The 25,559-nt window shown below is 43.6% G+C and overlaps 1 protein-coding gene across 1 annotated transcript in view; it reads right to left on the bottom strand.

Moving 5' to 3' along the window:
• Positions 1–3,583: 3,583 nt before the first annotated feature.
• The window catches only part of DCC (DCC netrin 1 receptor), a 615,473-nt gene continuing 593,497 nt past the window's right edge, over positions 3,584–25,559 (bottom strand). Inside the window, exons 27-29 of the mRNA XM_065661552.1 lie at positions 20,394–20,606; positions 5,618–5,760; positions 3,584–3,673 (exon numbers count right to left, since the gene is read on the bottom strand). Of these exons, the coding sequence (XP_065517624.1) occupies positions 3,584–3,673; positions 5,618–5,760; positions 20,394–20,606 (446 nt within the window). The remainder of the gene's footprint in view (positions 3,674–5,617; positions 5,761–20,393; positions 20,607–25,559) is intronic.

Raw genomic sequence — 25,559 nt, 5'->3', positions numbered from 1 at the left:
ATCCCATACATGAAGGTGTACAAACAGCCACACCAGTATAGAATATACAGAACTTCTCGCTCACTGACAAATGGCATTACAAGCCCCACAGCGGAAGTTTGGCTGTGTCGAAGTCCAGACCCAAACTTGGACGTAACCAAGGTGATACGCAAGAACAACTAGCAGATTATCTGCCCCTCGTTCAAAAAACTAAACAACTTCAGTGAATGACTGAACATTTCCCCAGAAGTAGGTACCTAAGACAAAAACGCTGAGCTGGGGAATGCTCACTCTTTCGAACCATTCATATTTCTTCATTGCAAAGTCTTGGAGAAAAAAGATAGTAATAATAAAAAAATAATAAAAGGGGGTGGAGAATTAAAATAAACTATAATAAATATATCCTTTTTTGGTCGTTGTTTTCATTTTCCCACCTGTTCGTGCTCGCCCTGTTGTACTGATTAGCTGACGATCTTCCATGGTAACATCGAGCCCGTCACGCATTGACAGATTTCTCACTGCATTTTTCTGGGAGTGTCCATGGCTGACACAGTCACGGGCTATAAATATCCTGGCAGTTGAGGAATTTGTCAAAATACAAAGAAAATCTCAGCCAAGCTCGCTGCCAATAAACAGAACATTGGCAAAATGCAACATGGGAGTCTTGTACTAAAACATCGGGATTTTGCAAGTTACGTAGTTCACACGTAAGGTGAAATTTTGAAAGAAGTGTGGTTAATGGTTAGGCAGGTGTTGTACTAAAATCATCCCCAAATGAAGGCTGGGAATGTCTCCAGTGCGCCTTAGGACGACAACACCAAAAGTCAGTGTTGGGTGGCTCAGCGGAGGTGAAGGGTAAAGCCCTTTCCTGGTTGCCAAGTGCAGGTCTGAAGGAAAATAAATAAATAAGAAAATCCCCCAAATCAGTGTTTATATGCAATAATTGAATTTTACTGACAAATGCTGAACTTAAATTGAAGAGAAATTTCTTACTCATTTATTAAAGGGGAAAAGGAGCTGCTGTGTCTTGCTTGAGCTGTTCCTCTGTGGGCAGAGTACATGAGCGCTTGTTTCGGTGTTGACCTTGGCCTTGGTCTGTGACTGGTATTGAATTGAATAGGATGAGCCTGAAAACGGATGCGTTTCATACAGCACAAGAAAGGCCACGCTCACACGAGGGCCAGATCAACCTGCAGACTTCAGGGGCTTTGTGTTGAGTCAAAGAATGACACCTCAACAAAGCGAGGGGGCTGATCAATGCCAAAGCTCCTGGACACTGCAGCACGAGCGTCCAATACAAACCAAATCCAACTTGCAAACCTCTTTGTGGCTCATCTTACTGTAGGCAATTTGGGATTGTTTTACACTTGTTCCTGGATTAATATTCCCTGATTTAAAAAGGTGCAGTGACGCGCTCTGAAGTCGTTGGGGCAGTTTCTGTACTCAGCTCTCTTCCTGCCAATCAAGCTATTTCATAAGTGATAACTGAGAAACAGATTTGACCTTATGTTCTTATTTAAAAAATGTCAATCTCTGCAAATACGGAGGGGGAGCTATCAAAAAGTGTCAAAAAGTCTTTTTTTTTTTTTTTTTGAGTCAAAATAGAGGTAGTGATTTTACAGAGCCTGGCTTTTCATCGGGAAAGATTTGTGCATTTTACTTCCAGTAGAGGCTTTTGCTTACAAATCTTTCCAAACTGGAAAGCTCAGCCTTCCATGCAAACAAGATTTTCTCACTCCTGAGAAATATTTCATAAAAATCTTAGCAAATTGAATAACGGGGCGTTTTTTAAAGGAGCATTTTCACAAACACACTGGAGTTCCTAACGAAGCATTTGAATTCCTCCTTGACATCTGATTTCGTTTCCAACAAGGGGCCATAGAAAATAATCTGAATTATTACTTCTGTTGCAGTGCCATTTTACTCAAAATATTTTATTCGGAGATTCAGATATAATTACCCACCTAATAAAAGGAGCTATTAGGTTGTAAAGATCCTATCCTTTCCATGCTCTTTTAAAATTATGACCCACTCAAGCTTGAAATCAAAGGCAGAGCTGAATGGAATAATTCATCTGAAACTCTCTTATTGGGTTTTGCAGCCTCCTAACTGATAAATATGCAAATTAGTTCCCTTTTGGTGATTCAGCTGCATAAACAGAGATTAATGCTGAATGCAGCCGAAAATTTAGCAATAAAATGTATGCACACAAAATCTAGCCAATTCAACCAGTTATGGTTGTCAATAAACACCGCAATGTGCAGCTAAAGCGCTAGGACAAGGAGAGGGAATCCCTAAGGATGGTTTGCGGTATCCTGCTGCTCTCCACTCTTTTCTTGCTGTTCTCTTGGGGTACTGCTGATCTCAGCCAGCAAATACCACACTGGCAGAAAAAAACCCTCCTAAATCATTTATCAGGTATTTGCGGGCCTCTGTGGTTCTTCCTCCAGGCTCATGTCCTGCCTGTGGGAAGCACCACACCACTGGCCTCCTCATCCTCTGCCCATCATCATCCAAGGTGGATGGGTCATCGCATCAGAGACATCCTGGGATGCAGGGTGGATGAGAAAGGCGAGAAAGGCAAGGAAGGCAAGGGAGGCAAACTCAGCTTTGTTTTTCATTCTACTCCATCTTGGGGTGGCCCCAGCAGTGCTTCCCAATGTCATCATGGTCTGGCACAAGGGCCACTCGTCCGCAGACATGTCTTATTACAAGCTCAAGCGTGTAATGACTGCGTGTCAGAGAAGATTGCTTGTCACGTCCTCTTTTCACAAGTGCACACTGGCTGGCTGGCAGCAGGCCGCCAATGCAAACTCAGACTTTTAATTTTCCCCTTTTTTCCTTTTTTTTTTTTTTTTTTTTTTTTTGTAGTTTTTACATTCCTGGTTCTCTGTTTTTCCGTACATAAAACACTAACTACGAGAGGAAATGCTGAAGTGGCTGAGTTTTACAGCCACTCACTAATCCCCACCTCTCGTGAGAGATAACTGACAGAGACAACAAAAGAAATTAGTAACTTGTCTTCTCGTTTTGTGCTGTTGGGAAAGCTTCCAAATTTTTGGTGTTGTGGTGTGATCATCTGCTATGGGTGTTTTTGTAGTCAGTAATTATATATTTAACAAAACCCAAAACCAAACGAGTGACCTACAACACTGTCTCATTAATGGCACAGTCTATGTTTAAAAACATACTTGCATGAGGTAAGACTAGATCTACACAAAGAGCTACGAACCTCTACGGAGTAAAACATGAGTTAGTCATGACAACTTCAGCTCTACAAATACTAGTAGATCAAAATGAGCAATCTGGTAGCATCAGCTAATGACCCCATGGTGACAATGTCATTTGCCTTCATGCCTTCATCCCTTTAGATGCCAGATCTGAAGTTCTGTAACATCTCCATTATTATTCTTCGCTTCTTCTTTGTTTTTTGTTTTTTTTTTTTTTAATCATTCCTTTTAGGAATCTGCAGGCATCTTCCTTGCACTGAAGGAGTGATACCGGCAACAAGATGATTTGTGATGGGGTTGTGTAAGTGGGTAGTATGAGAGAAATCCTGGTATGTTGCAATGCTCCGGGATAATTATCACCTCATCAAGAGCTGTTAGAAGGCTGAGCCTGTGATAGCATTGAGTTGCTTCATTAGCCCCTCCAAACTGGCCATCTGTTCACTCAGATCATCCTGCTCATAAACCTGCAATTGAACAAACACACACACATAAGCGGCAGTGGGACAGGAACCGAGACCCCCGGACAGAGCCAAGGACACGGCCCCATGGCAGGGACCTCCCAGGGCCCCCAGCCAGGATGTCCTCCTCAGGGACCTGCAGCATCCAACCATGGCCTGATGCTTACAGGCTGGCTAGCAAAGCCTCTCTGGGATCAACACAGGAGCTGAAAACCAGGGGTGACCATGGCAGAACAATGTGAAATGTTAACGGCCGTCCTCTGAGTCCCAATTTCCCCAGCTCCCTCCATTCCACTCCATGCATCCATGTTTGGCAGAGGAGGGGGGACAACACACACAACATAAACAGTTTTGGCACCCAAAAGAGATGTAAAATGCACATCTAAACACGCCCTGTCTCAGGTCAGGTTGCAACAGTTGACCCAGCAATTAGCCGAATTTCTCTTCCCTTGCTGGTGGTTGGGGATTTCTACCGCAGCCTTTAGTGGGAGCTGAGGAGTGGGAGCAGCTTTCAGAAGCACTGCACTGGGTTGGAGGAAAGCAGTCCCTTGGGGTACGGCCAACTGGGAATCTGCAGCAAACCCCACAATTAGCAGCAAAACTGCACCTATTCTTGGGAGTCAGTGACCTCAGACACGACCAAGGCAAGAGCAAGAGAAGTGATCCCCTGCTTTCAGACACCGAGGGAGCTCCAATATTATTTACTTCATCACCATTTATTTATTTTGCCAACACAAGATCTGGCACTGCTGTATAAGCCCTGCAGTCCCTGAGGTGAGATGGAGCAGGCAGCTTTAGAAAGCACCTGCAGAGTCAAGCTTAAAAGAAAGCTCATCTCCAAATTTTAGCCTTTCACCCCAAATTCTGACCACCCGATGAGCTTGTTGCCTGCACTGTTGTTTCCTGTGACTGCCTTCACACTTGCGGAGCTTGAGCAGAGTCTCTCCCGAGAGCTAAATTGTGATAAGGTATTGGAAGCTGAAATTGCACTTCTTGTCATTAAATGTCCTGTGTTAAATTACTCCTTATATCACCAATTTTACCGTGGAGGGGATTTTCTTTCCTGCTCCTGTTCCAGTAAGAGATTCCATGTTTCTTAATCATCCTGCGTCCCCTTTCGCAGCAAAACATTAGAATCCTACTGTGACTATATGCAGAAGGATATACCTATGCCGGTGACAGCAACAAGCAGGAATCAAACACTGTTGTCCTGCACTAATCAAGCAGCAGACCCAAACCACGCGTACCCCTCTAAAGAGAATCTTTTGCCTACAGCCAGGTTGAAAACACCAAGGGATTCACTAACAAAATGTTGGACAGATCGCTGCAATAGTGCCTGGCAAAAAGTTGTCCTGTGCAAGGAGATGAAAAGACGTGGTGCACAACATGTATTTAACTTATTTCTTTTTTCCCTTATTCGTTTCCTTTTGCACAGTTTCATCTTCTGAGTCATGCAAGTCTCTTCTCTAACAGAGTCTTAATAGGAGTGAAAAGATTATTCTAATTACTCCATCTTTTCAGTTTCACTTACCTGCCCCTTCAGTGTTACTTTTCTCACCATTATCTGCTATCACTCTATACTAAATCTCCCTGCCAAAACTATTTTCTTCCCTTATTGCACTTCTCGCCCCCTTTTCTCTTCTCCTGATACCTCGGCGTGCTGAGGAGAGGCTGTGAGAGCTGTCGAAAGGATAATATTCACACAGAATTTAGGCACGCACTTCTCCTCCACATCACAAAGCCCATTAAAGCCAACAGCAAAGTCTTACTGGCTGCCAAAACTTTCTACTAGCGTTCTGATAGCTGTCAGTGTAGTGCATGCAGTGCAATACCCCAGGTAAGGAGGGATGGGCCGTTATCTAAAAACTGATGTGTAGATTGGGGATTAGAGAACAGAACTCAATGGTGACGAGCCTTGCAAGCCCGCTGGCCCTGGCAGATGGCTCTTACGTTTGCGGAGTCCTCAGTCTGCTTGTGTCCCTCTTCTGCAACCTCCGGGGCTGTGGGCACGGAGACGGGCAGCAGAGGTGACCTGGCTTTTCCTGCCAAGCCAAGGGATGCAGTTTTGACTTGAGCCTTGGGGAGGTTAGGCGCTGGAAAAAGAAACAGAAGTCGCACTGAGAACCTGTCGGCATGAAAAAGGGTATTGCAGTGAAATCTGGGGGATCGCAGGCAAAACGCAGGTGGTTTTACTATTGCATTTACTGTTGGTTTTACCACGCGTCTTCAGCTGTAGAAGTCTCCTTAAAGGTCTTTTCCAACCTTGATTCTAAGATTTCCAGACAGACTTACACTGCTCCTTCTAGGCCAGGTTGGACGCAGGGGCTTGGAGCAAGCTGCTCTAGTGCAAGGTGTCCCTGCCTGTGCAGGGGGTTGGAACTGGATGAGCTTTGAGGTCCTTTCCAACACAAACCAGCCTGGAATTGTACCATTCTGGGAGAAGCACCAGAGCCAGCACAAACACTTCCTGAAACATCTCAGTTATATTTCAAATATTGCAGGTCTACCCCCACTGCTGCACCCAACAGAACTGATGCCCAAGGCTGTTGGGTGAGACTGCAGCAGGTCTGCAATTTTTTGTCGATGTTAAGTTTCGATGAAGAATGCTATTCCGAAAAAACAAAGTTTTTCACATGGAAAATGAAGTTTTCCTGGGAAAATACCTCAAAACCTGGAAAATTATGGAATGTCTGGCAGGGAATGCCATACTGATGCTGTGTTTGAGGGGGAAAATGAGACTGAAGAGCTCCTCCTGCCCACCCCGTGGAGCAGCAGCACTGCTGCGTGGCAAGAGAGGTGTCAGCTGCAGCGGTACTTCAAGCGCTGCCCTTTAAAGATGCATCAGCTGAGATGCCTCAGCTCTCTTCCAGAGGGAATTGAATAATCTTTGTACCTTTAAATCATTTAAAGCATCAAAGAGTAAAACCCGTGTCCTGGACACTGCCTCCGACGAGCGCAAGGTCCCTGGTTCTATGCAAGACACTGCTGGAGACACAAGGGCTGCCAGGTGAAGCAGGGGCACACAAGACTTTGGTTTTGAGTACATGGGGATAGCTTTAGAGTTAGAAGGTGCCTTGCAATGCGTGGCTGAGGTCATGTATCTCATGCATCGCGGGTTCAAGGCCAAAACCGGGGACAGCAGCTTCCGATTTGCTCACTGCCAACGCAGTCTTGTTCCCCTGAAGCTATGCCTTGAACATTCCCACAACCTGCATACGGCCAAACGCATTCCAGCGACTGTCTTTGGCACTTGTGTCATCCACTTAGGTCTCCGAAGATTAGTCTTCCTGCTTTCTCTATCAACATTAATCCACTTTGATGCTCAAAGGCAAGTTTCATGTTCATATCTTTAAATGTGCAGTCTCCGGGCTAATACTTGCTCGGCTGGATGCATCACCTACCAGGGACACTCAAATCCCACCAGCTATCCCCACCAGGTAACAGCAGATCCTTTGTGGCACAGGGCACATTCCATGTGGGAGATCTTAATCTCTCACAGGAATTGGGCACAATTCTGATTCTGCTTATTTAAGACCAACTGAAATCGTGGATATGAATCATAAGTAGATTTTCCCTATATATTTCCGCAGCTACAACCTTCAGCAAGTTCTCTGCCCTGTGTTACTAAATGAGTAACCTAATAAGGAAGGCATCAGCTTTAGTAAGTCAAATAGGCTATTGTCCACTGCATCAGAATTGGATCAGAGAGAGAAAAATATGACTTGAAACACTCAAGCCATAAAACATGGATAGAGGAAGGGGTGTTCCAGGAACGAGCCACAGGACAGGTTTGTATGGGGCCATCCATGGCTCCGGAGCCGAGGTCAGGGACCAGGAGCATGGTAGATGTCTCCATCCATGCGGGACATGCACAGGCTCACTCCAAAACCCGTGTCTCCGATCAGAAACCCAGCCAGCTGCCATGAAAACCCAAACAGTCTTTTTATGAATGTTAAGATTAATTACTCATTTGTTTTCTTCATCACGAGATTTCCATGCAATTACCTCTCTTTTCATACAGAACCTTGTCACAGAATCATAGACTCACAGCATGGTTGTGTTGGAAGGGACCTCAAAGCTCCTCCAGCTCCAACCCCTGCCAGGGCAGGGACCCCTTCCACTGGAGCAGCTTGCTCCAAGCCCCTGTGTCCAACCTGGCCTTGAGCACTGCCAGGGATGGGGCAGCCACAGCTTCTCTGGGCACCCTGTGCCAGCACCTCAGCACCCTCACAGGGAAGAGCTTCTGCCTAAGAGCTCAGCTCAGTCTCCCCTCGGGCAGGTTCAAGCCATTCCCCTTGGCCTGTCCCTACAGGCCCTTGTCCCAAGCCCCTCTCCAGGTTCCCTGCAGCCCCTTTAGGCACTGGAGCTGCTCTGAGGTCTCCCCTTCAGGAGCCTTCTCTTCTCCAGGCTGCCCCAGCCCAGCTCTCTCAGCCTGGCTCCAGAGCAGAGCTGCTCCAGCCCTCGCAGCATCCCTATGGCCTCCTCTGCCCTCGCTCCAGCAGCTCCACGTCCCTCTCGGGTTGAGACGTCCTTCTTACATTATATCATTAAAGCATGAAAAGAATGCTCCTAAGCCAGGAGCAGCACTGCCTGGAGAGTAACTCCAGCGTAGGAGGGCAGGCAGCTGCTGCACATGGAGCTGCTGCCACTCTCGCTCCCCAGAATCCCACCAAATCCATGCAGTCGTGACAGCTCTCTGTATTCTCAGGGATCCAGCAGTAGCCAGGAGACAAGAGCTGCGGATTAATTTTCCTGTATTTAGAAGATGTGTTTACATTTTTAATTAGTTACACAAAGGAGCAGAAGAGAGAATAAAATCCCTCCTGAGATCGAGCTGCCAACAGCAGCCTTCCAGTACCTGAAGGGGGCCTATAGGGATGCTGGGGAGGGACTCTTCATCAGGGACTGCAGTGACAGGACAAGGGGTAACGGGTTCAAACTGAAACAGGGGAAGTTTAGATTGGATCTAAGGAGGAAATTCTTTCCTGTGAGGGTGCTGAGGCACTGGAATGGGTTGCCCAGGGAGGCTGTGAGTGCTCCATCCCTGGCGGTGTTCAAGGCCAGGTTGGATGAAGCCTTGGGTACCATGGTTTAGTGTGAGGTGTCCCTGCCCATGGTAGGGGGTTGGAACTGGATGACCTTGAGGTCCTTTCCAACCCGAACTGTTCTATGATTCTACAATTCTATGCCTTCACTCTTCCAGCTCGTGTTTAGCAGCTGAAAGTCTTTAATAACTGGGCCTTCAGACTTCCCTGCACCTCAGAGTGAGAGGATACAGCTATCCCCACAGGTTCGTTCTTCAACATTCAAATCATTTTTTTGAAATAGGAAATGTTTTCTCTTCCACTTCTTCATAAAAAAAGCTTATTTCCAAAGAAGTGCGTGTGTGAGCATGCACACACTGACACTCAAAATATGCACCAAGCGTATTTACTATGTATTTCACACACTGAGAAACACCAGAGCCTGATTTAAAAAACATAAAGAGAAGGAGGTAGTATCAGCACAAGCAAATTAACTCTAAGCAGCCTGGTGCATAGACTGTGGATTCTCAATGTTTCTTTCCCCAGTGCTTTGAAAACACCTGCAGTGCTCAGCTAACAGATACAGCTGCAATTCTATAATGCTATAGCACTGATTCTATTCTAGTAGCGCCTGTGTGCCCTGCAAAAGAGAGATTTATGTCATTCCAGTCGCAGGGATTCTGGATTGCATCCTGGGATATCACTGCAACGTGGAGAATAAATAATAGGATACAGCCACTGTAGAGAACTGCGTCGATGCTGTTTATGGGTTAGATAATGGGCCCAAATAGTTTTTCTTTATACAAGTGACTTCTCACTGTGACTTGCTGAGTTTTCATGGGCTGGTGGAAACGCAAATATTTGATGTGGTGGTGAGGAGCTCATGTGAAATGCAGAGTATGTTGCTATCGTAATCCTCTAAATCCCATGGTAAAACTCATGTTTCTCATATGTAACTCATTAATTGTAGTAATTGGACTTAAAGACCCACTTTTCTGCACAAAGACAGATGTTTCCTCCTGGATATTGTTAATGAGAAGGCATAATGATGATTAGTACGTTCAGTTTGCGCATCTTTTTGCCCTTTAGCTCTCGAAAGCAACAGGCAAATTGTAATGCTCGTAACTAAAACGGAGCCGAGAAGGTTTTCGTGAAGCCGAGCGGTGTATTTCCAGTTCTTCAGCAAATGTTCTACAGCAGTGACTATTTTCCAAGGTATTGCCTCCAAGACGTAATTAGTACAAGAGTTGAGCCCCCATTCCCCAACCCAAAGGGTGTTAAAAAGACCAAGCAGGCCTCTCCAAGAGAGTTCTACACACAGGAGGCTGACATGCAAAGTAACCTACTTTACGCAAATGAGCAGCTAATTAAATTAGAATTGCTTTGGTTTCTAATGTTCTCCAGCTCAGCAGGACTCTCACGAGTTAACAAAAGAGGATACCTTGGCAGTGCGGCCGCAAGAGGCAGGAGATGACAATACCTGTCAGGTGTAGCTCCGAGCGGCCCCAGAGTGGATTTACCCTGTTTAGAAGTTTCGTTTTCTCAGCAGGGTGATTAAACACTTCACTGGCTCATTAGCTAGATAATATACGGCTACCAGGTGCAAATCCCAGCTACCGCCGCTTCCCCAAGGCTCACGCTGAACGTGCTGCCGTACCACCCTGGGTATTCCCGAAGCACCGCACATCGCTGCGGTCCTGTGTCAAGCCAAAAAGCAGCAGTTCTTATAAATCTATACACATTTGTGCCTATCAGGACATAGGTTATCATGATGGACAGCAAGTAAAACCAGTAGAGCATCCGTCCTCTTGATAGCAGTGCTTTGGGAGAGCTAGTTGGCATTATTTTATTTTGAGATATGTCAAACGGAACATGAGATGATGTACTCAGCCAAGTGAGAACAACTCATTTCAGGGTTTCTTCTGTTCGCGTTGCAGCTTTGTCAAAGGCCCATCCCTGGAAGCAGGGAGGATAGCGAGCTGGAAACTCAGCGTCAAGAAGTGCTGTGTTCCCACTCAGTGCATCTGGGGTCTGGATCCGGCTTGAAGAGCAAAAATTCTTGTGTGGCTCATGTGTAACAGGCGTTCTGGGTGATGATTCAAAAATGTGATGTGGAAAAAGAATGGACTTAAAGTGAAGAAAATGGAGATGAAGGTAGGAAACTGAAGGAGCTCGTCTATGGAGATAGAGCACGAAGTGATGCTCAGTGGATAATACTGAAGTAGAAGGCAGAGCTCCTCGAGATGTGGTTCTAGGACTGATTCTCAATATTTTGATACCTACAGTAAGAGTGTGGTTATGGAATCTACTACTTGCAAAGCCTGGAAATACAGCCGGAGCTGGAATAACAGTGCAAGAGAACTGCAGGGACCTGTCTGCCTATCTGCCGCTCGTGCAGACTTTCGGACTTTCGCAGCAAAGAGGTTAGACCACGTATCACCCCTTCAGCTGAATTTCGCTCTGTAACAGCTGTCTGAAAGTGAGGGATGAGTCTCTGCTGGCTCTTTCACCTCCCTCAAGCACCCGTGGAAGGAAGCACCCTTCAAAGTTGGAAGGGAAGTTGGACAAATTGTCTTTCAGAAGATCCGAATTCTTCACTGTGGCAGCACAGTGAGCTCCTGTGACTGGCACAGAGCGGACACCCAATGATCAGAGGTCTAGAGTTACCTAGGGACGAATCACATCTCTGAAAGAAGGAACAAGAGGTTTTGCCATAAATTCTGTTGGGTCTAACAGAAGGAAATGAAGGGAGAGAGGAACCTGCGTGCCTCTGATTTCAAGCCTACAAGTGGGTATGTGCCTCAGGGAAATCCACTATGACCTTCAGATGTACGAGGAAAGCAATTTTGGGCAGAAGCAAGGCAAATAGCAATGCCATTTTACAAACCACCGGGAAGATCCCATCTGGAAAGCTCTGTACAAGCCTGAGGACTTGCACGCAGGAAAAGGGAACCCTTCGAAGTGTTGAGAGGGGTTTGCTAACTAACTGCCATGAGAAAGAGGATTAGTCTACGTGACAATCTATATATGGAACAGAAAATGACTGGGTCAGCTCTGCCTGTAATTCCTGCCCTTCTCAGAAGGATTTGGCTTCAGTAGGTGGGACTGCAGAACTCAAAGGCAATAAGAGTCTTTCCCTTCAGCTCAGTGAGATGCATATCAGGCTCACAATGCCAACACGCTCTTCACCAACAGCTGGGCTTATGAAGGACATATCTGGGCTAAAACATCAGGTAGTGACCACAGATAAAGAAGAAATCTAGCTGTTTGGAGGATGTTTTTCTTCCTATCATTCTGCTCTTGGTAAACATGTGCAACCATCATCAAAGACAATGTGTGACAGCATGGAGGACACAACAGAAACTCTGAAATGGGACTTTGCAGTAAGATGCTTTGTGTTGTATATGGGCTCCAGTTTTTAACCTGAAGTCATCTGATTACAGAGGTTGATTACAGAGATTACATTGATTACAGAATTACCCGAAGACATTTGATTGCGGACAAAATGCTCTGTTCAATATTTTATTAACTTAAAGCTGATTTTTTTTTAGTTGCTGGCTTAGGATTTTCAACCAAGTAAAAAATAGTTTGGGTCAGGCAAGGTATGTATAGGCATGTCTCACTAAACTGATTTAGAAACTTACATTTTCCAAACTGGGGATATTCTTATAGGTATATTCTTCTACCCAATAACCCAACAGACGGCGGATACGTCAAAGATGCGAAGGGGATCTGTAGTTGAAGGTAATCTTGTTTGAGGATTCAGATGAAAACTGATCTATCAACTGGGGTGCAAACAAGCCTTTGTTTTCATAAGAACTGAGAGGATTCTTGGAGGATGAAGGGTACCAAGATGTCATAATAAGCTGCAGAATTCAGAAGGTAATGTCAGAGTTGTAGCTAAAAGAGGATAATCTTTTCTGGCTCCGCATCTCACACCTTTCCCATAGCTACTTCTAACTAACAGAACAGACATAAACTATCTGTGCCATTAGCAGATGAGCTCTTAGGCAGAAGCTCTTCCCTGTGAGGGTGCTGAGGCGCTGGCACAGGGTGCCCAGAGAAGCTGTGGCTGCCCCATCCCTGGCAGTGCTCAAGGCCAGGTTGGACACAGGGGCTTGGAGAAAACATTCCATGATCCTGTGATTAACTGGAGCTGCTTCTAGGAACAAAGTTCCACAGGCACCGAGGAATCGCAAGGATGCTCCCGCAGGGATATGTCATAGCTGAAAGAGCTCATGCTGGAAAACTCGAGTTATTTATGAATGCTTCTGACAGCAAAGAGATTGGCAGCCTGAACTTCAAAGCTGGGAAGAAGGGCTGTATAACAGTGCCAAGCCAGATGTTTTCACTATTAAGTAATCAAAGCTGGTGAGGTATACAGCGTATCTTGCAGTACGAAGTGGTAATTTTCTCACAAAATGTACAACACAAAATCACAAAAGGATCAAACTCCACTTACCGGCTATTTGCTATTTACCCCAGTAAAAACAATGTCAGTTTAAATGACTTAAAAGCTGAAACATAAAGATGAGAATAACATGTGGAAGTGATTACTTGTAGCTCCATGGCAGGATGTTCCTCTTTAAGTAAGACAGTGCCTCTCAGGGGAACAGAATATGTGACTATGTGAAAAATACTATTTGAAGACTCAGTTGTTTTACACTAAAGGTGGGGAAAAAAATGTTTTCCATTGAGAAACTGAGTTTCTAAAACCGATTTTTGAGATGATAATCAACAGATGCCAGGTAAATTGTTCTAGAAAGAGGCAAAGTTTAATTTAGAAATATTTGATAGTGGGAGAAACAAATTAAAAAGAGAGAAAAAAGAGAAAACCCCAACAAAAAAGACAAAGAGATCGTTTAATCACTCTCCTGAATATGGTACCAAGCAAGTACTGGGACTATTGAGGAGGCTTTTGAAATAGCACTGATGAACTTCACACGTTTTTACGTGCTACGGCTTCAAAATAGGTACAGAAACAGTGAGTTTGGAAAGGGCACTTCAAAGAAAGAACACAGACTGCACAAATACAGTGGAAATACGCAAGAGATTTGGTTTCTGTCTTCTCAGCTGCTCTTCGTGTTTTGAATATATTTGCTGGAAATACAATGTGGATAAGTAAGTGTTTGGGCAAAAGTGACCTACTGGCTGTGACTGCTCAGGGATAACACATGCACTTAATACAGACAAACTGTACACATATTGGAAGAAGTTTTATTTCTCTGCTTATGAAACACAGGGACATAGAACAACCCTTCCTTTTCTGTGGATTTTCAAGATAATTTTTCAGATAAATATTTTTTTCAATTATTTCACTGAAACAGATCTTGAAATAGATCGTTTGTATCAAAGGGGAATCAGCGCATTTATCCAGACAAGCACCTGAACCCACACTTCACTTTACACCTTCCAGTAGTCCTGTCAATTTTAATGAGACAACTCAGGTGTCTCCAGTTATCTGCATGCTAATTAAAATCTACTGGACTGGGACCAGCTTTCTCTAATGGACAGGACTGACCCTTTCATGGCAGTGCTGTGTCAATGTATTCCCAGCTGAATGGAGAAAGCGTGTTTTCATACAAAAGAATTGTGGAAGAAGAAATACATTTCAAAATTGAAGGGGAGCGGTTGTAGGTAAAGGATTATGAAATAAAAGAATCATTTTCCTTTGAGTCAGGGAGTTCTAGTGCAAAAAACCAGGATTTCAAAATAAAAGGTTCAGGAAATGAATAATTTCCTTATTTTCAGTGAATTTATAGACCTTGCTTACTGTAGACTGCGATAAAGAGAAGTCCATAATCTCATTCACATTCTTCATTAAAATAAGAAAAAAAACCAAAACCCAAACCTTTAAGCCACAAATATTTTTATACTCTATTAACAAAAGACTTCTTAGTTGCCTTTCAATTCAAGGACTGAATTCAAATTAGAAGCAGTAGGTTTAGGTTTTTGCTTGTATGTTTTATTGGCACTGGGATTTCTTTACTGTGAATGGTAAACTTCGAACTCCTCCCTCCCCAAAGGACCCAGAATTTGGTTATATAGCTACTTAATTAGAGCTAATTGATTGCTCAGAATAAATGCACTCACACCACTCACAAATTAACTCCCCACTTCGCACGAGAGGGGATTAAGCACTCTAAAAAACAGATAGCCATTAAGTGCGCAAGTCTTACACCAGAGGGTTCTAAGTTTATGTCTCCAAAATCTGCCTAATTTGCAGCGAAAAGTTTAATTCTTGGAATTCTGTCTCTAAACACTCCACCTGAGATCCGATAATGAAGGCACTTGTGTAACAGTGATTCTACCAGCGCTCCCGTGAGGAGCAGTCTATTGTCAGCATGAGTGAAAATTAGTTCTTTATTTCCTCTATATTCACTCTCCTAAAGATCACTGTAATTTCAGCAACTGCTGAGGCTCCAAACCCTTGCTATTTGAGATTATTATGGCTCAGGAGTCACTGCTTAATACCCATATTCCCTTTTTTCCTCTTCATTTCATCCCTTATTTATTTGACTGTTAGCTTGTGGTTTTAACATAGGCTTGGCAGACCTTCAGCCTTATCTTGTTTATCTGGTTCTTTTCTTACAAATGATTTAGAAATAATAATAGTAATAATAGAAAAACCTCAAGGAGTTGATTTTCTTACCAGGCTTTCTTATCCCATTTGGTAATGAGAACAGTGTGTGTGTCAGCTGGGTAAGGAAGGGTTTGTGCTAATGTTCAGGTAATGCTCAGCGGCTGCTATTTACACAGGGATGTCTACCAACAGATTTCTTCACCTTACTCCTCTCTTTTATGCCCCAAACCACCCAACATTGAAAATACAGGATTTTTTATATTTTATTTTCTCTTTTTTTCCCCCCAAAGCAGCAAAGAAATAAATCTTGAGCACTTCACCTGCGGTGCAACCCTTCCCCTGCAGTCCCTGCCCAGAGCCAGTCTGGGACATACCTTACCGCTCAGCATCAGGAAGGAAAATCAAGTTCAGTTTTGCCGTAAAACAAAGCGGTTTTAGCTCGGGGGTATCACTGAGTGCTTCTAGGAAGACCTAGACCCAGACAGTTTGGATTTCCAGGTACACTGGTTTGGGGAAGAACCAAAACGTGCAGCATTTTTACAGCTTCACAAAAGAGCCTGAAAAGGCGGAAGTTCTAGAACTTTGACATGACGTAAACCCAACAACCTCACAGACAGCATTTTCTATCGCCACACACTTGCTTCTGCAGAAGAAAAATGACCTCCTAATTCAGGTTCATTTAAAGTGCAGCTGATCATTAAGACCTAAAAGGAATTTTCATTTGTGAGGGGGAAAAAAAATGTCTTTCCTGACCATTTGTGGAATTTATGTCAGATCTATAACGCAGTAAGCTCAACACTCCATCAAACATTTTCTGTTCAGCCTGAAAGGGGGCTAAGTCAAATCACCTATATGCCTATGTGTATGATTTGCAAAGGGGAGCAAGTACAGCCACAGTGTGGACTGGATTCTGATGCCTTCAGAATAAGTATTAGGAACCTCAAGTACTCGATCAGAAAGCAGTGGTGAAAAAGTGAGATCTCCTATAAAATATCGATGGGAAGGGCTAAATGTGAAAAACCTAAATTTATTGGGCTCAAGGAAGAAAACAAAACCCATGAAAAAAAAAAAAGAAGAAAAATGGCAGATTTAGCTCTGGATTAGGCTGATGTCATGACCCAAAACCAGGAGCACAGCCTTTTAAATATTTATTCATATCCTCATAGCAGTATCTCCCACAACTGAATAATGATCTCTGTATGTCTCCTTTATGAAGCACATGATAGAGTTTAACAGCTAATTACAATGCCACTACACAGATATAGTGAATAGATAAAATATTAGAGGAGATACTTCCTTTTAGCATCAGGTCAACCACAGAGGCAAGAAAAAGCCCTGTGCTCATCTATTCACTGGGCAAAATCCAAGTACTAATATTGCAGGAGGGACAGCGTTGGATATTAGCCCCAGGACTATAATCTGAATACACAAAATAGCTCTGGAGCTTCAGCATGTGGTTGGCTGTGGGGCAGGCAATGGGGCAGGCAATGGGGCTGGCTGAGGACCAGAAGATGCTGCCTGGCATCTCCATACAGGCTATTCTTTAAAAGGAGATATAAAATGCATAGGACTGGAGGAAGAAGAGCCTGCAAACCAGCAGTGAAGGGATTTCAAGGGAAATCACTGAATTTCAGGTTCCTGCTTTTTAAAGTCTTTGCTGGAAACCTCTCTATCAATCTCTATGGTTCTCGTCTGCTTCCTGCCCTTCTAAATTCTGCAGTATTGTTCCACTAGTTACGTATGCTCTGAAGGGATAAGACACCTGAATAACATGACTTTAAAAACTAGGATAGCAAAGTAAAGAGTAGTTTAATTGGTTTAAGTGATAATGAGTCCATTACTTATTGCCCTATTACTTCATTACATAGGACATGTAATAATGTCCCGAGTTTAAGAAAAATATGATGAAAAATTAATTAATTCTGTCTCTCGGGTTAAGGAAAGTAACAGTTATTCCAATGTGGGAATTTGCTAAGAGCTTTTTAAACCTCAGATGTCCCTAAGCAGGGTATAATTAGCAGAGATGGTCCATGAGGGAATTGTCTCATTTGGGCTGCAAATAGCTGGACCACCCTTGGTCTGCCAGAGGGGAACAGGGAGGAATGACTGTGCAGGGATGTGTCAGTCATCTTTCTAGGAGGTTTGTTCAAATAAACACATCAGAGACTTTGTAAAGTCATCAAATGGTTTGTGTTGGAAGGGACCTTAAGGAGCACCCGGTTCCAACCTCCTGCCATTGACAGGGACGCCTTCCACTGGACTAGGCTTCTTCAATCTGTGTCCAACCTGGCCTTGAGCACTGCAGGGGATGCGGCATCCAAATGTCTTCAAAATCTCCCTTTCATGGTTACCTAACTACGGTTGAGATATCATACTCATGGGTCATATTAAATACTCAGAATTGCTGGTGAAATGAAGTGCTCTTTCTTGACATCTCTTTTTCAGTGCCTTTTGCCTCCACTCCCCTTTTTAGTGAAAAGAAAAGAGATCTGGATTCCAGAGGAGTGGGATTTAGGAGTGGGTGCTAGAAGAGCAACCTAGTTTTGAGGGATCCTTTGCAGGACCAGGATCAGTTCTGCACATCCCACTCACCGCCCAGAGCAACAAAGAGAAGTGAACATTTATGAAGGAAAACATCCTACAAGAACTTGGTAAAAGGAGGCATCAGTCTGGGTAATGACTCTGAGGACAAGTCCATTGAGGCAAGCAACAGAAACCAGACATAGATGGAAGTAAATAGCCCCCAACACCACAGAATAGCCAGAAGCAGATCAGAAATGAAGCTACAAGCAATTCTAAAATGTGAAAATTGTGGTTTCAGTGTAATAATAAGTACAATAGTTTGAAAGCCATATAAAATCCAGCAACATGTTTTGTCTATGTGACAGAGTTCAGAAAAACAGATTTTTTCATTGCTTTACCGTTCACTTAATTTATTTCCATTTCTTTGTGGCAGATCATGCCATAAACTTTCAGTTCTCAATTTTACCTAATAACAAAGTTCTACACACTGCTGTAGGAAACACTGCTGTAGGAAACACTGCATCTGCTTACTTGAGATTACTTGCTCAAAAAAAAAGGCAATTTCATTTTTCAGGATGATGGGATTCTTTATGAAGATAAGTAACATGCCGTGACTTCCTCTGTCTTCACCACACCTCCCAGTTATAACGGTTAAAATGTAAACTCTGGTTGACTTGGAGAACAAATAGTCATTTTGAAGTAATCAGGCTTACTAGAGTAAGGCAAGTAGAATTGGATCCCCACAAAGTAAAAGGTAGTACTGCATAGAGATGAGTAGGCTCTGTTATATATAAAAAAATAATTCAGCAACGCTATTTGGCAAAAGCAGCTCTCCAGTAAATAAGGATTTATCTACTTCTGTCTGCTGTCAGAAACTGGATTACTTGCTGATGGATAGCAGGTGCTTCCAGTAAAAATGCAGAGATGTTTTGGTAGCTTGCTTGCTGCAAACATCGACCTAGCATATGTTGTATGGCGAGAAAGCTGTGCTCAGAAAGCACTATTAGAATAGCAAAGAGTGAAACTGAAATCTCAAAGGTTCTCTGAGCTAAACTGGAGATTATCAAAGCTAAAAGAGCCAAAGTTAAAATGAGAGACCACCAGGCAGACCCTTTTCTTCCCTTCTTAATAACTCTAGTAGTTAGGGATACAAAGGCAGGTAGTGCTACTCATACTATACCGGTTCAAGTGAAGAACAATTCTAGCAGTGCACCTAGTTTATGGACAAGGCAGAGACCAGATACATCACACACAGGCACTCACTGGATCCACGAGTGAATTTTAAAAACAGCTCTCTAGAAATGGTGCTGCTCTGGAAACAAACCCAGACATGAGCTGGAAAAGCACCATTCCCTCTTGCTCTGCCATGACCCTACCCGTGAACAGATGTTTCACTACAGCTGTTTAATCTAACCCTACCACCAGCCCACAGCCTCATTCAACGGTGTCACTATTCTAAAGCCTTTTAAAGAACCATATAGCAATTTTCTTCCTGTTCCTTGCACGTTTGCTATTTAATTTTTGAGTAGTTTGCACACTGGAGTGGGTTGCAGTCAGTTCTTTTCCAGCATACATAAATAGTTCTTTCATTATCCAAAAGGCAAGCCTTGAAACAAGAGTCAAGCATTTGGCACTGTTTCAAGTTACTGCAGCGTAACAGGAGACTGGAAACAAGACCAAGTGATTAATTTGGCATCTCATTTAATTCATTTTTATCACTTACTTGTTAACTCTGGTTTTAAGCTATTGCCTTGCCCTGAATTTTTATTTCAGATTGTCAGAATAAAATACCTGCTTACTATCATGTAATTCTATGATCATAGAATCATAGAACCATAGAACAGTTTGGGTTGGAAAGGACCTCAAGATCATCCAGTTCCAACCCCCCTGCCATGGGCAGGGACACCTCACACTAAACCATCCCACCCAAGGCTTCATCCAACCTGGCCTTGAGCACTGCCAGGGATGGAGCACTCACAACCTCCCTGGGCAACCCATTCCAGTGCCTCAGCACACTAACAGGAAAGAATTTCCTCCTTAGATCCAATCTAAGCTTCCCCTGTTTAAGATTTAATGCTTTGCACAAGTCCAGGTAGATGACATCAACTGCTTTACCCTTGTCCATCAATTCTGTAGCCCCATCATAGAAGGCCACCAAATTGGTCAGGCAGGATTTCCCCTTAGTGAAGCCATGCTGGCTGTCACCAAGCACCTTGCTGTTTTTCATGTGCCTTAGCATGCCTTCCAGGAGAATCTGCTCCAAGATTTTACCCGGCACAGAGGTGAGACTGACTGGTCTGTAATTCCCTGGGTCTTCCCTTTTCCCCTTCTTGAAAACGGGGGTTATATTTCCCTTTTTCCAGTCAATGGGAACTTCACCTGACTGCCATGATTTTTCAAACATGATGGCCTGTACATAGAATCATAGAATGGTTTAGGTTGGAAGGAACATTAAAGGTCACCTAGTTTCAACTCTGTCAGCACTTACAGATATTTCTTCAAGGTATGGGACTGTCCTGTGCTCCCTGCTCTCTCATGAATTGAGTCAGTGGTTCAGACAACTGGTACCAGAGACTTTCCCCCCAATCACTCTTACCTGTCTGAGACAGAAGCGGTGTGTAAGGGACTTTCGGTTCTATTGCACTCATGGGTGGAGGTAGCAAGGGGTTGGCGAAGCTGCGGAGAGGGTGCGTAGGGCGGACGCAAGCGGTGGGGATGGTTCTGCTTGGGGCATCCTCATTGCTGGAGTGCTCAGGCTGTGTCTGCGGCAGCAAGGGCGGCTGCTGTGGTGCTGGTCCTTCGCTAACAGCTGCAAGAGAGCAGTCAGAAAACCCCCAAAGGACTGTTATTGATGTATATTTTATGTCCCATTTCCCACTTTTATGGTCATTTCCAACAGAAGGGACAGCATTAGCCTCCATCCTCCAAGAAGGTGCGGGAAATGTGTAAACAGTTCCATCAAAAGTTTTATTGGCAGGTAAATTAAAACCAGATGTTCCTCAGAGTGGCCGTGTGCCATCTGAAGCTCAAAACATCTCCTTTAAAAAACCCCAAAACATAACAACCCCAAGCATATTTTTATCCCCTTCTCTCTATCTTTCATCTCTACGCCCTTTTAAATATTAAAAATCAATAAACACATAAATACACGTGGAGATTGAAACAAGCTATGACTGTGGAAACTCATTATGTTCAGTGTCACGGTACCGTTCTAGTCATAGTGGAGAAAAGCTTGAGAAAAAGAAAGGACTTAATTAATTTCTACATAACCAATCACCAATATTGTTTTTCCTTGAGACAGCTGTAACATTTAGTGTGCCAAAGCAGTAGGTTGCTGTTTTATTAGCCTATATTCACAGTCAATTTTTCAGAGATTTAAGTGTTCCATGTCAACCTTCTAATATAAAAGACAGCTTCTTTATGCTCTGCAGAATTTCTTAAAAGAAACTTTCAGTGTCAGCCTCTGTCATGGACTTTCCATGTCACAAAACAGAAGAAAAGCAAACAGAAGAAAACAAAAGTAGAGACAAACAGAAAAGCACTTTATTTCTGCAGCCCTCAAGAAAGTCAGGTTGTGCACAAACAATAAATTACAGGATGTGCATGGTCCACAGTGCTAACATCACCAGCACCATAAATGCAGAGAAAGGTGATTTGTGAACAGAGTTATCTTGAACCTGTTACTTGCAAAATCCTCTAATCTTGCAGTCTAAAATCAGAGTGTATTTTATGGAGCATGTACAGTGAAGATGACGGGATGTAAGATGACAACAAGAAGCAGGATGAGCACTCACACACCCCGATGGCATTGCCCAGATTTCATAGAATCATAGAATCACAGAATAGTTCGGGTTGGAAAGGACCTCAAGATCATCCAGTTCCAACCCCCCTGCCATGGGCAGGGACACCTCACACTAAACCATCCCACACAAGGCTTCATCCAACCTGGCCTTGAACACCGCCAGGGATGGAGCACTCACAGCCTCCCTGGGCAACCCATTCCAGTGCCTCACCACCCTCACAGGAAAGAATTTCCTCCTTAGATCCAATCTAAACTTCCCCTGTTTCAGTCTGAACCCGTTACCCCTTGTCCTGTCACTGCAGTCCCTGATGAAGAGTCCCTCCCCAGCATCCCTATCGGCCCCCTTCAGGTACTGGAAGGCTGCTCTGAGGTCCCCACGCAGCCTTCTCTTCTCCAGGCTGAACAGCCCCAACTTCCTCAGCCTGTCTTCATACGGGAGGTGCTCCAGCCCCTGATCATCCTCGTGGCCTCCTCTGGACTTGTTCCAGCAGTTCCATGTCCTTTTTATGTTGAGGACACCAGAACTGCACACAATGCTCCAGGTGAGGTCTCACGAGAGCAGAGCAGAGGGGCAGGATCACCTCCTTCGCCCTGCTGGTCACTATGATTCTATGATCCTTGAGGTCCTTTCCAACCTGGTATTCTATGATTCCATGATTCTCTGATTCCCCATGACACAGAAAAGGGCTTGCCACTTCTGTTTTGTTCCTACTGCAAGAGAAGACAAGGCAAATTGATTTGGAAACACCACCTCTTTCCTTCTTTCCAACACAAACCATTCTGCGGTTCTGTGATTCTATGATTCTTTTCCACATCCTGCATCACGAGTGCTGCTGAGGCTTCCCTGTCCCTCAGGTCTGGGGCCTTTCCTGGCCCTTTTACCAGCTCCTCCCCCATGGCCCTAAGTAGCAGCACTGGAGAAAGCTCACAGAATCACAGAATGGTTTGGGTTGGAAGGGACCTCAAAGCTCCTCCAGCTCCAACCCCTGCCACAGGCAGGGACCCCTTCCACTGGAGCAGCTTGCTCCAAGCCCTGCCCAATGTAAGTTCTTCTCTTAGTGAGAGTTCCTGAAAGGCCTGATGCTATTTGCAAGCAGAACAGGGGAAAGAATCAGCCTGGTTATGAAGAGACTGATCACAACAAGAGCCTATTTAATTTGAGCATGTCGGTGTTGTCCGATGTCTCCACAGTATTTACACCAGCCAGAATGGCTCACAGCACAACAGTTAATCATGCAGCTTGTGGTACGGAACAGAAACCTAGGAAAAGCTCAGCCTCTTATTGAAGAAAACAACCTTCATGATACATAGCTATCAGAATTAGTTATTATACTGGGACCCAAAATGCTCCAGAGGATCTGGTTTCTTTCAGAGCCTTCCGCAACAGCCAGAACTCATTGTGTAAATAGCATGCAATTACACAGCCAAGTCAAATCTCAAGGCATTTTATAATAATTAACGTCAAAGTATAGAAGTAATTACAACATACTAAGAGGCAAAACAATTTTAAAAAATGGAAATGAGGATTTTGCCTCATTTCCACAGCCCCGTTTCTTGTTCCTATGGCAATATCACAGAGATGCCTGGCCAAATCAAACACCATGGTCAGAAAGCCAATTACAGGATCAGACCAAAGTCAAAATCATCTACAGTTTGTTAAAGTTTGCTTTTCTGTGTCTCATTTTCCTTGCTTTAACTTTAAGGCTCTTTGCATTACCATGCCATTGCTCTGGTTTCCCATTTCCTTCCTTCCCCAGCAGACCTCTCTTTTCTCTGAGGACTAGAATTCTTCTTAAGGAAGCCAGAGGTACTGAGGTTATTTGTAACAGAATAAAGCAGGCATAATAGTCGACCTCATTCTACCCTTATTTACTGCTCACACCTTCAAGAAGGTGCCACGGTGCTGCTGCTCTAGGCTACCATGGGCATAGGGCTCTTCTCTCCCTTCACTGTCTCTTAGGCAAGATGCAAAATAGTGAGTCTCAAAGAAGTAAACATCTGAGGTTACAGCGTTTTCTGGAGTAAAACCTTGGCAAGCTGTTTGCTTAAGGTAAAGAAAAGCCTTTTGTCTACGCTCTTAGCCTCAAAATGTCTTCCGACGTGCTTATCGGAGTCTGAACTTCCTATGGAGCCCAGCATTTTCCATTGTGTCCTTAAGGACAGTTTTTTTGGAAGGCTTTTGACCTGTTTGGAGGAAGAAGTAAACCAGACACTTAATGCTACTCACCATCAGATACCCTCTTGGTATTTTCCACAGTGGTACTCTCAGATAGCAAAGCTTTATCAGCTTTACCAGCTAGCATCAGTGTAATGGTCCCTGCATTAAAAGGCTATCAAACTACTGCATTACAGTATGCATATGTTTTATCTTAAAGATTTAGTTGTAAAAGCTGGAGACCTACATAACCATTATTATACAAAAGATTTCAGGTTATCCTCCAGCTATGACTGAAGAGAAAGGTGTGATGACTCTATTAAAATTAGAAGCTAGTGCCGGGATTTAAATATTGAAGGTAAGTGGCCTAATGAAGGTGTGCTTCATGCTTGAGAAGGCATTTTTCTAAAGCAAGATGTGCATGCTTGCAGACATAATGAGAACCATCAATTTACAATTCACTCAAGTCCCTGCAGGAAGAGAGGATAGATTGTTTATTTGAAGGATGGATGAAGATGAGCACATTGCTACTGCTGCCTGCATTCCCTACCTCAATTCCCTGCCTCACAGCCAGATATTTGCCTTCATACACCTCAACAGAACTGCCCAGGAATTCTGATTATTTCTACTGATCCAATTATTACTTTTTTTTTTGTTTGTTTGTTTGTTTTTACAGAAAGTAGACTCCCAATTGGCCTTTAAGATGGAGCAGATAATACCATCCTGCATTCCAATTGTGATCTTCTGCACTTGAATTTAGTTAAATATTTTGGCCAAGTAAAGAAAATACTATGCTATACATGAAGATGTGACCAGTAAAACCAATTAGGGTTTTATTCCTTTGGGGAAACTTTGGACAAAGCCCCACTTGCATTCTTTAGATAGGCAAGGAACATTGAGAACAAGCTTTCTTTGAACTCCAGTAGCCATGGACACTGCTCACCAAGCAGAAGAATGGATATCTGATACAAACTCTTTTGATCTTCCTTTTGCTTTTGCATAATTGTTAGTTGGCACGGTGCTCTTAAATGGTTTAATTAAGTCCCTGAGCATATTTTTACATTGTGTATCTTTATCAACAAGTAGCATTGGAAATATTCACACTTGGATTTGTATCTGTTTGCAGTCTGTGGTAATGAAAAAATCAATACGGATTGAAAACAAAAGGTAGCAACAATTCAAAGTATGCGATGGTAGATGGGACTTAAAATGACTGAATTATATGCTGCATCTGCTAAGGACTTTCTGTGTGTTTTTGAACTTACACTGGTTGTAAATATTATGTGACCAAGACTATATACCTCCGTAATGCTGACAAACCAGGGCCTCATTCCTGCTGGGATCTTTGGATGTTATTGTAGCACAAGCAGGAATGGGTTTTTCTTAGCATGCTTGTTGTCAGGTTACTATTATTGTGCAATTTCAGACACATCCCAAAGAATGCCTTTGGGGAAAACTTAAAAAAATCGCTAATCTAAAGCTGAATCATGGCAAAATGGCAGAACCACCTTTAAATGACAGGTGGTTAAATCCAAAAATAATGTACTGAAAAAACTACTCTGCTGTTGATTCAGTTTCTAAAGGAAAACAAAGGAAGTGAGGGGCTAAGCAGGACCCACAACTCCATCACAGCTCTTACTGCACTTCTGTGAGATGCTGCAACCCAAACCAGACTGTTGAATAAAAAACACTATTTCCATTCAATCCATAATGCAGCTCCTATGGTAGAAGGGATTTAAGCTTCCCAACTGGATAAGCTCAGTGCAGAGCTGACAGAAAGCCAGCTCCAAGAGGAAATGTGCTCA

This window comes from Lathamus discolor, chromosome Z, assembly GCF_037157495.1.
Source record: "Lathamus discolor isolate bLatDis1 chromosome Z, bLatDis1.hap1, whole genome shotgun sequence".
In the NCBI taxonomy this organism is placed as follows: Eukaryota; Metazoa; Chordata; class Aves; order Psittaciformes; family Psittacidae; genus Lathamus; species Lathamus discolor.
This window is presented reverse-complemented; position numbering and strand designations above follow the sequence as displayed.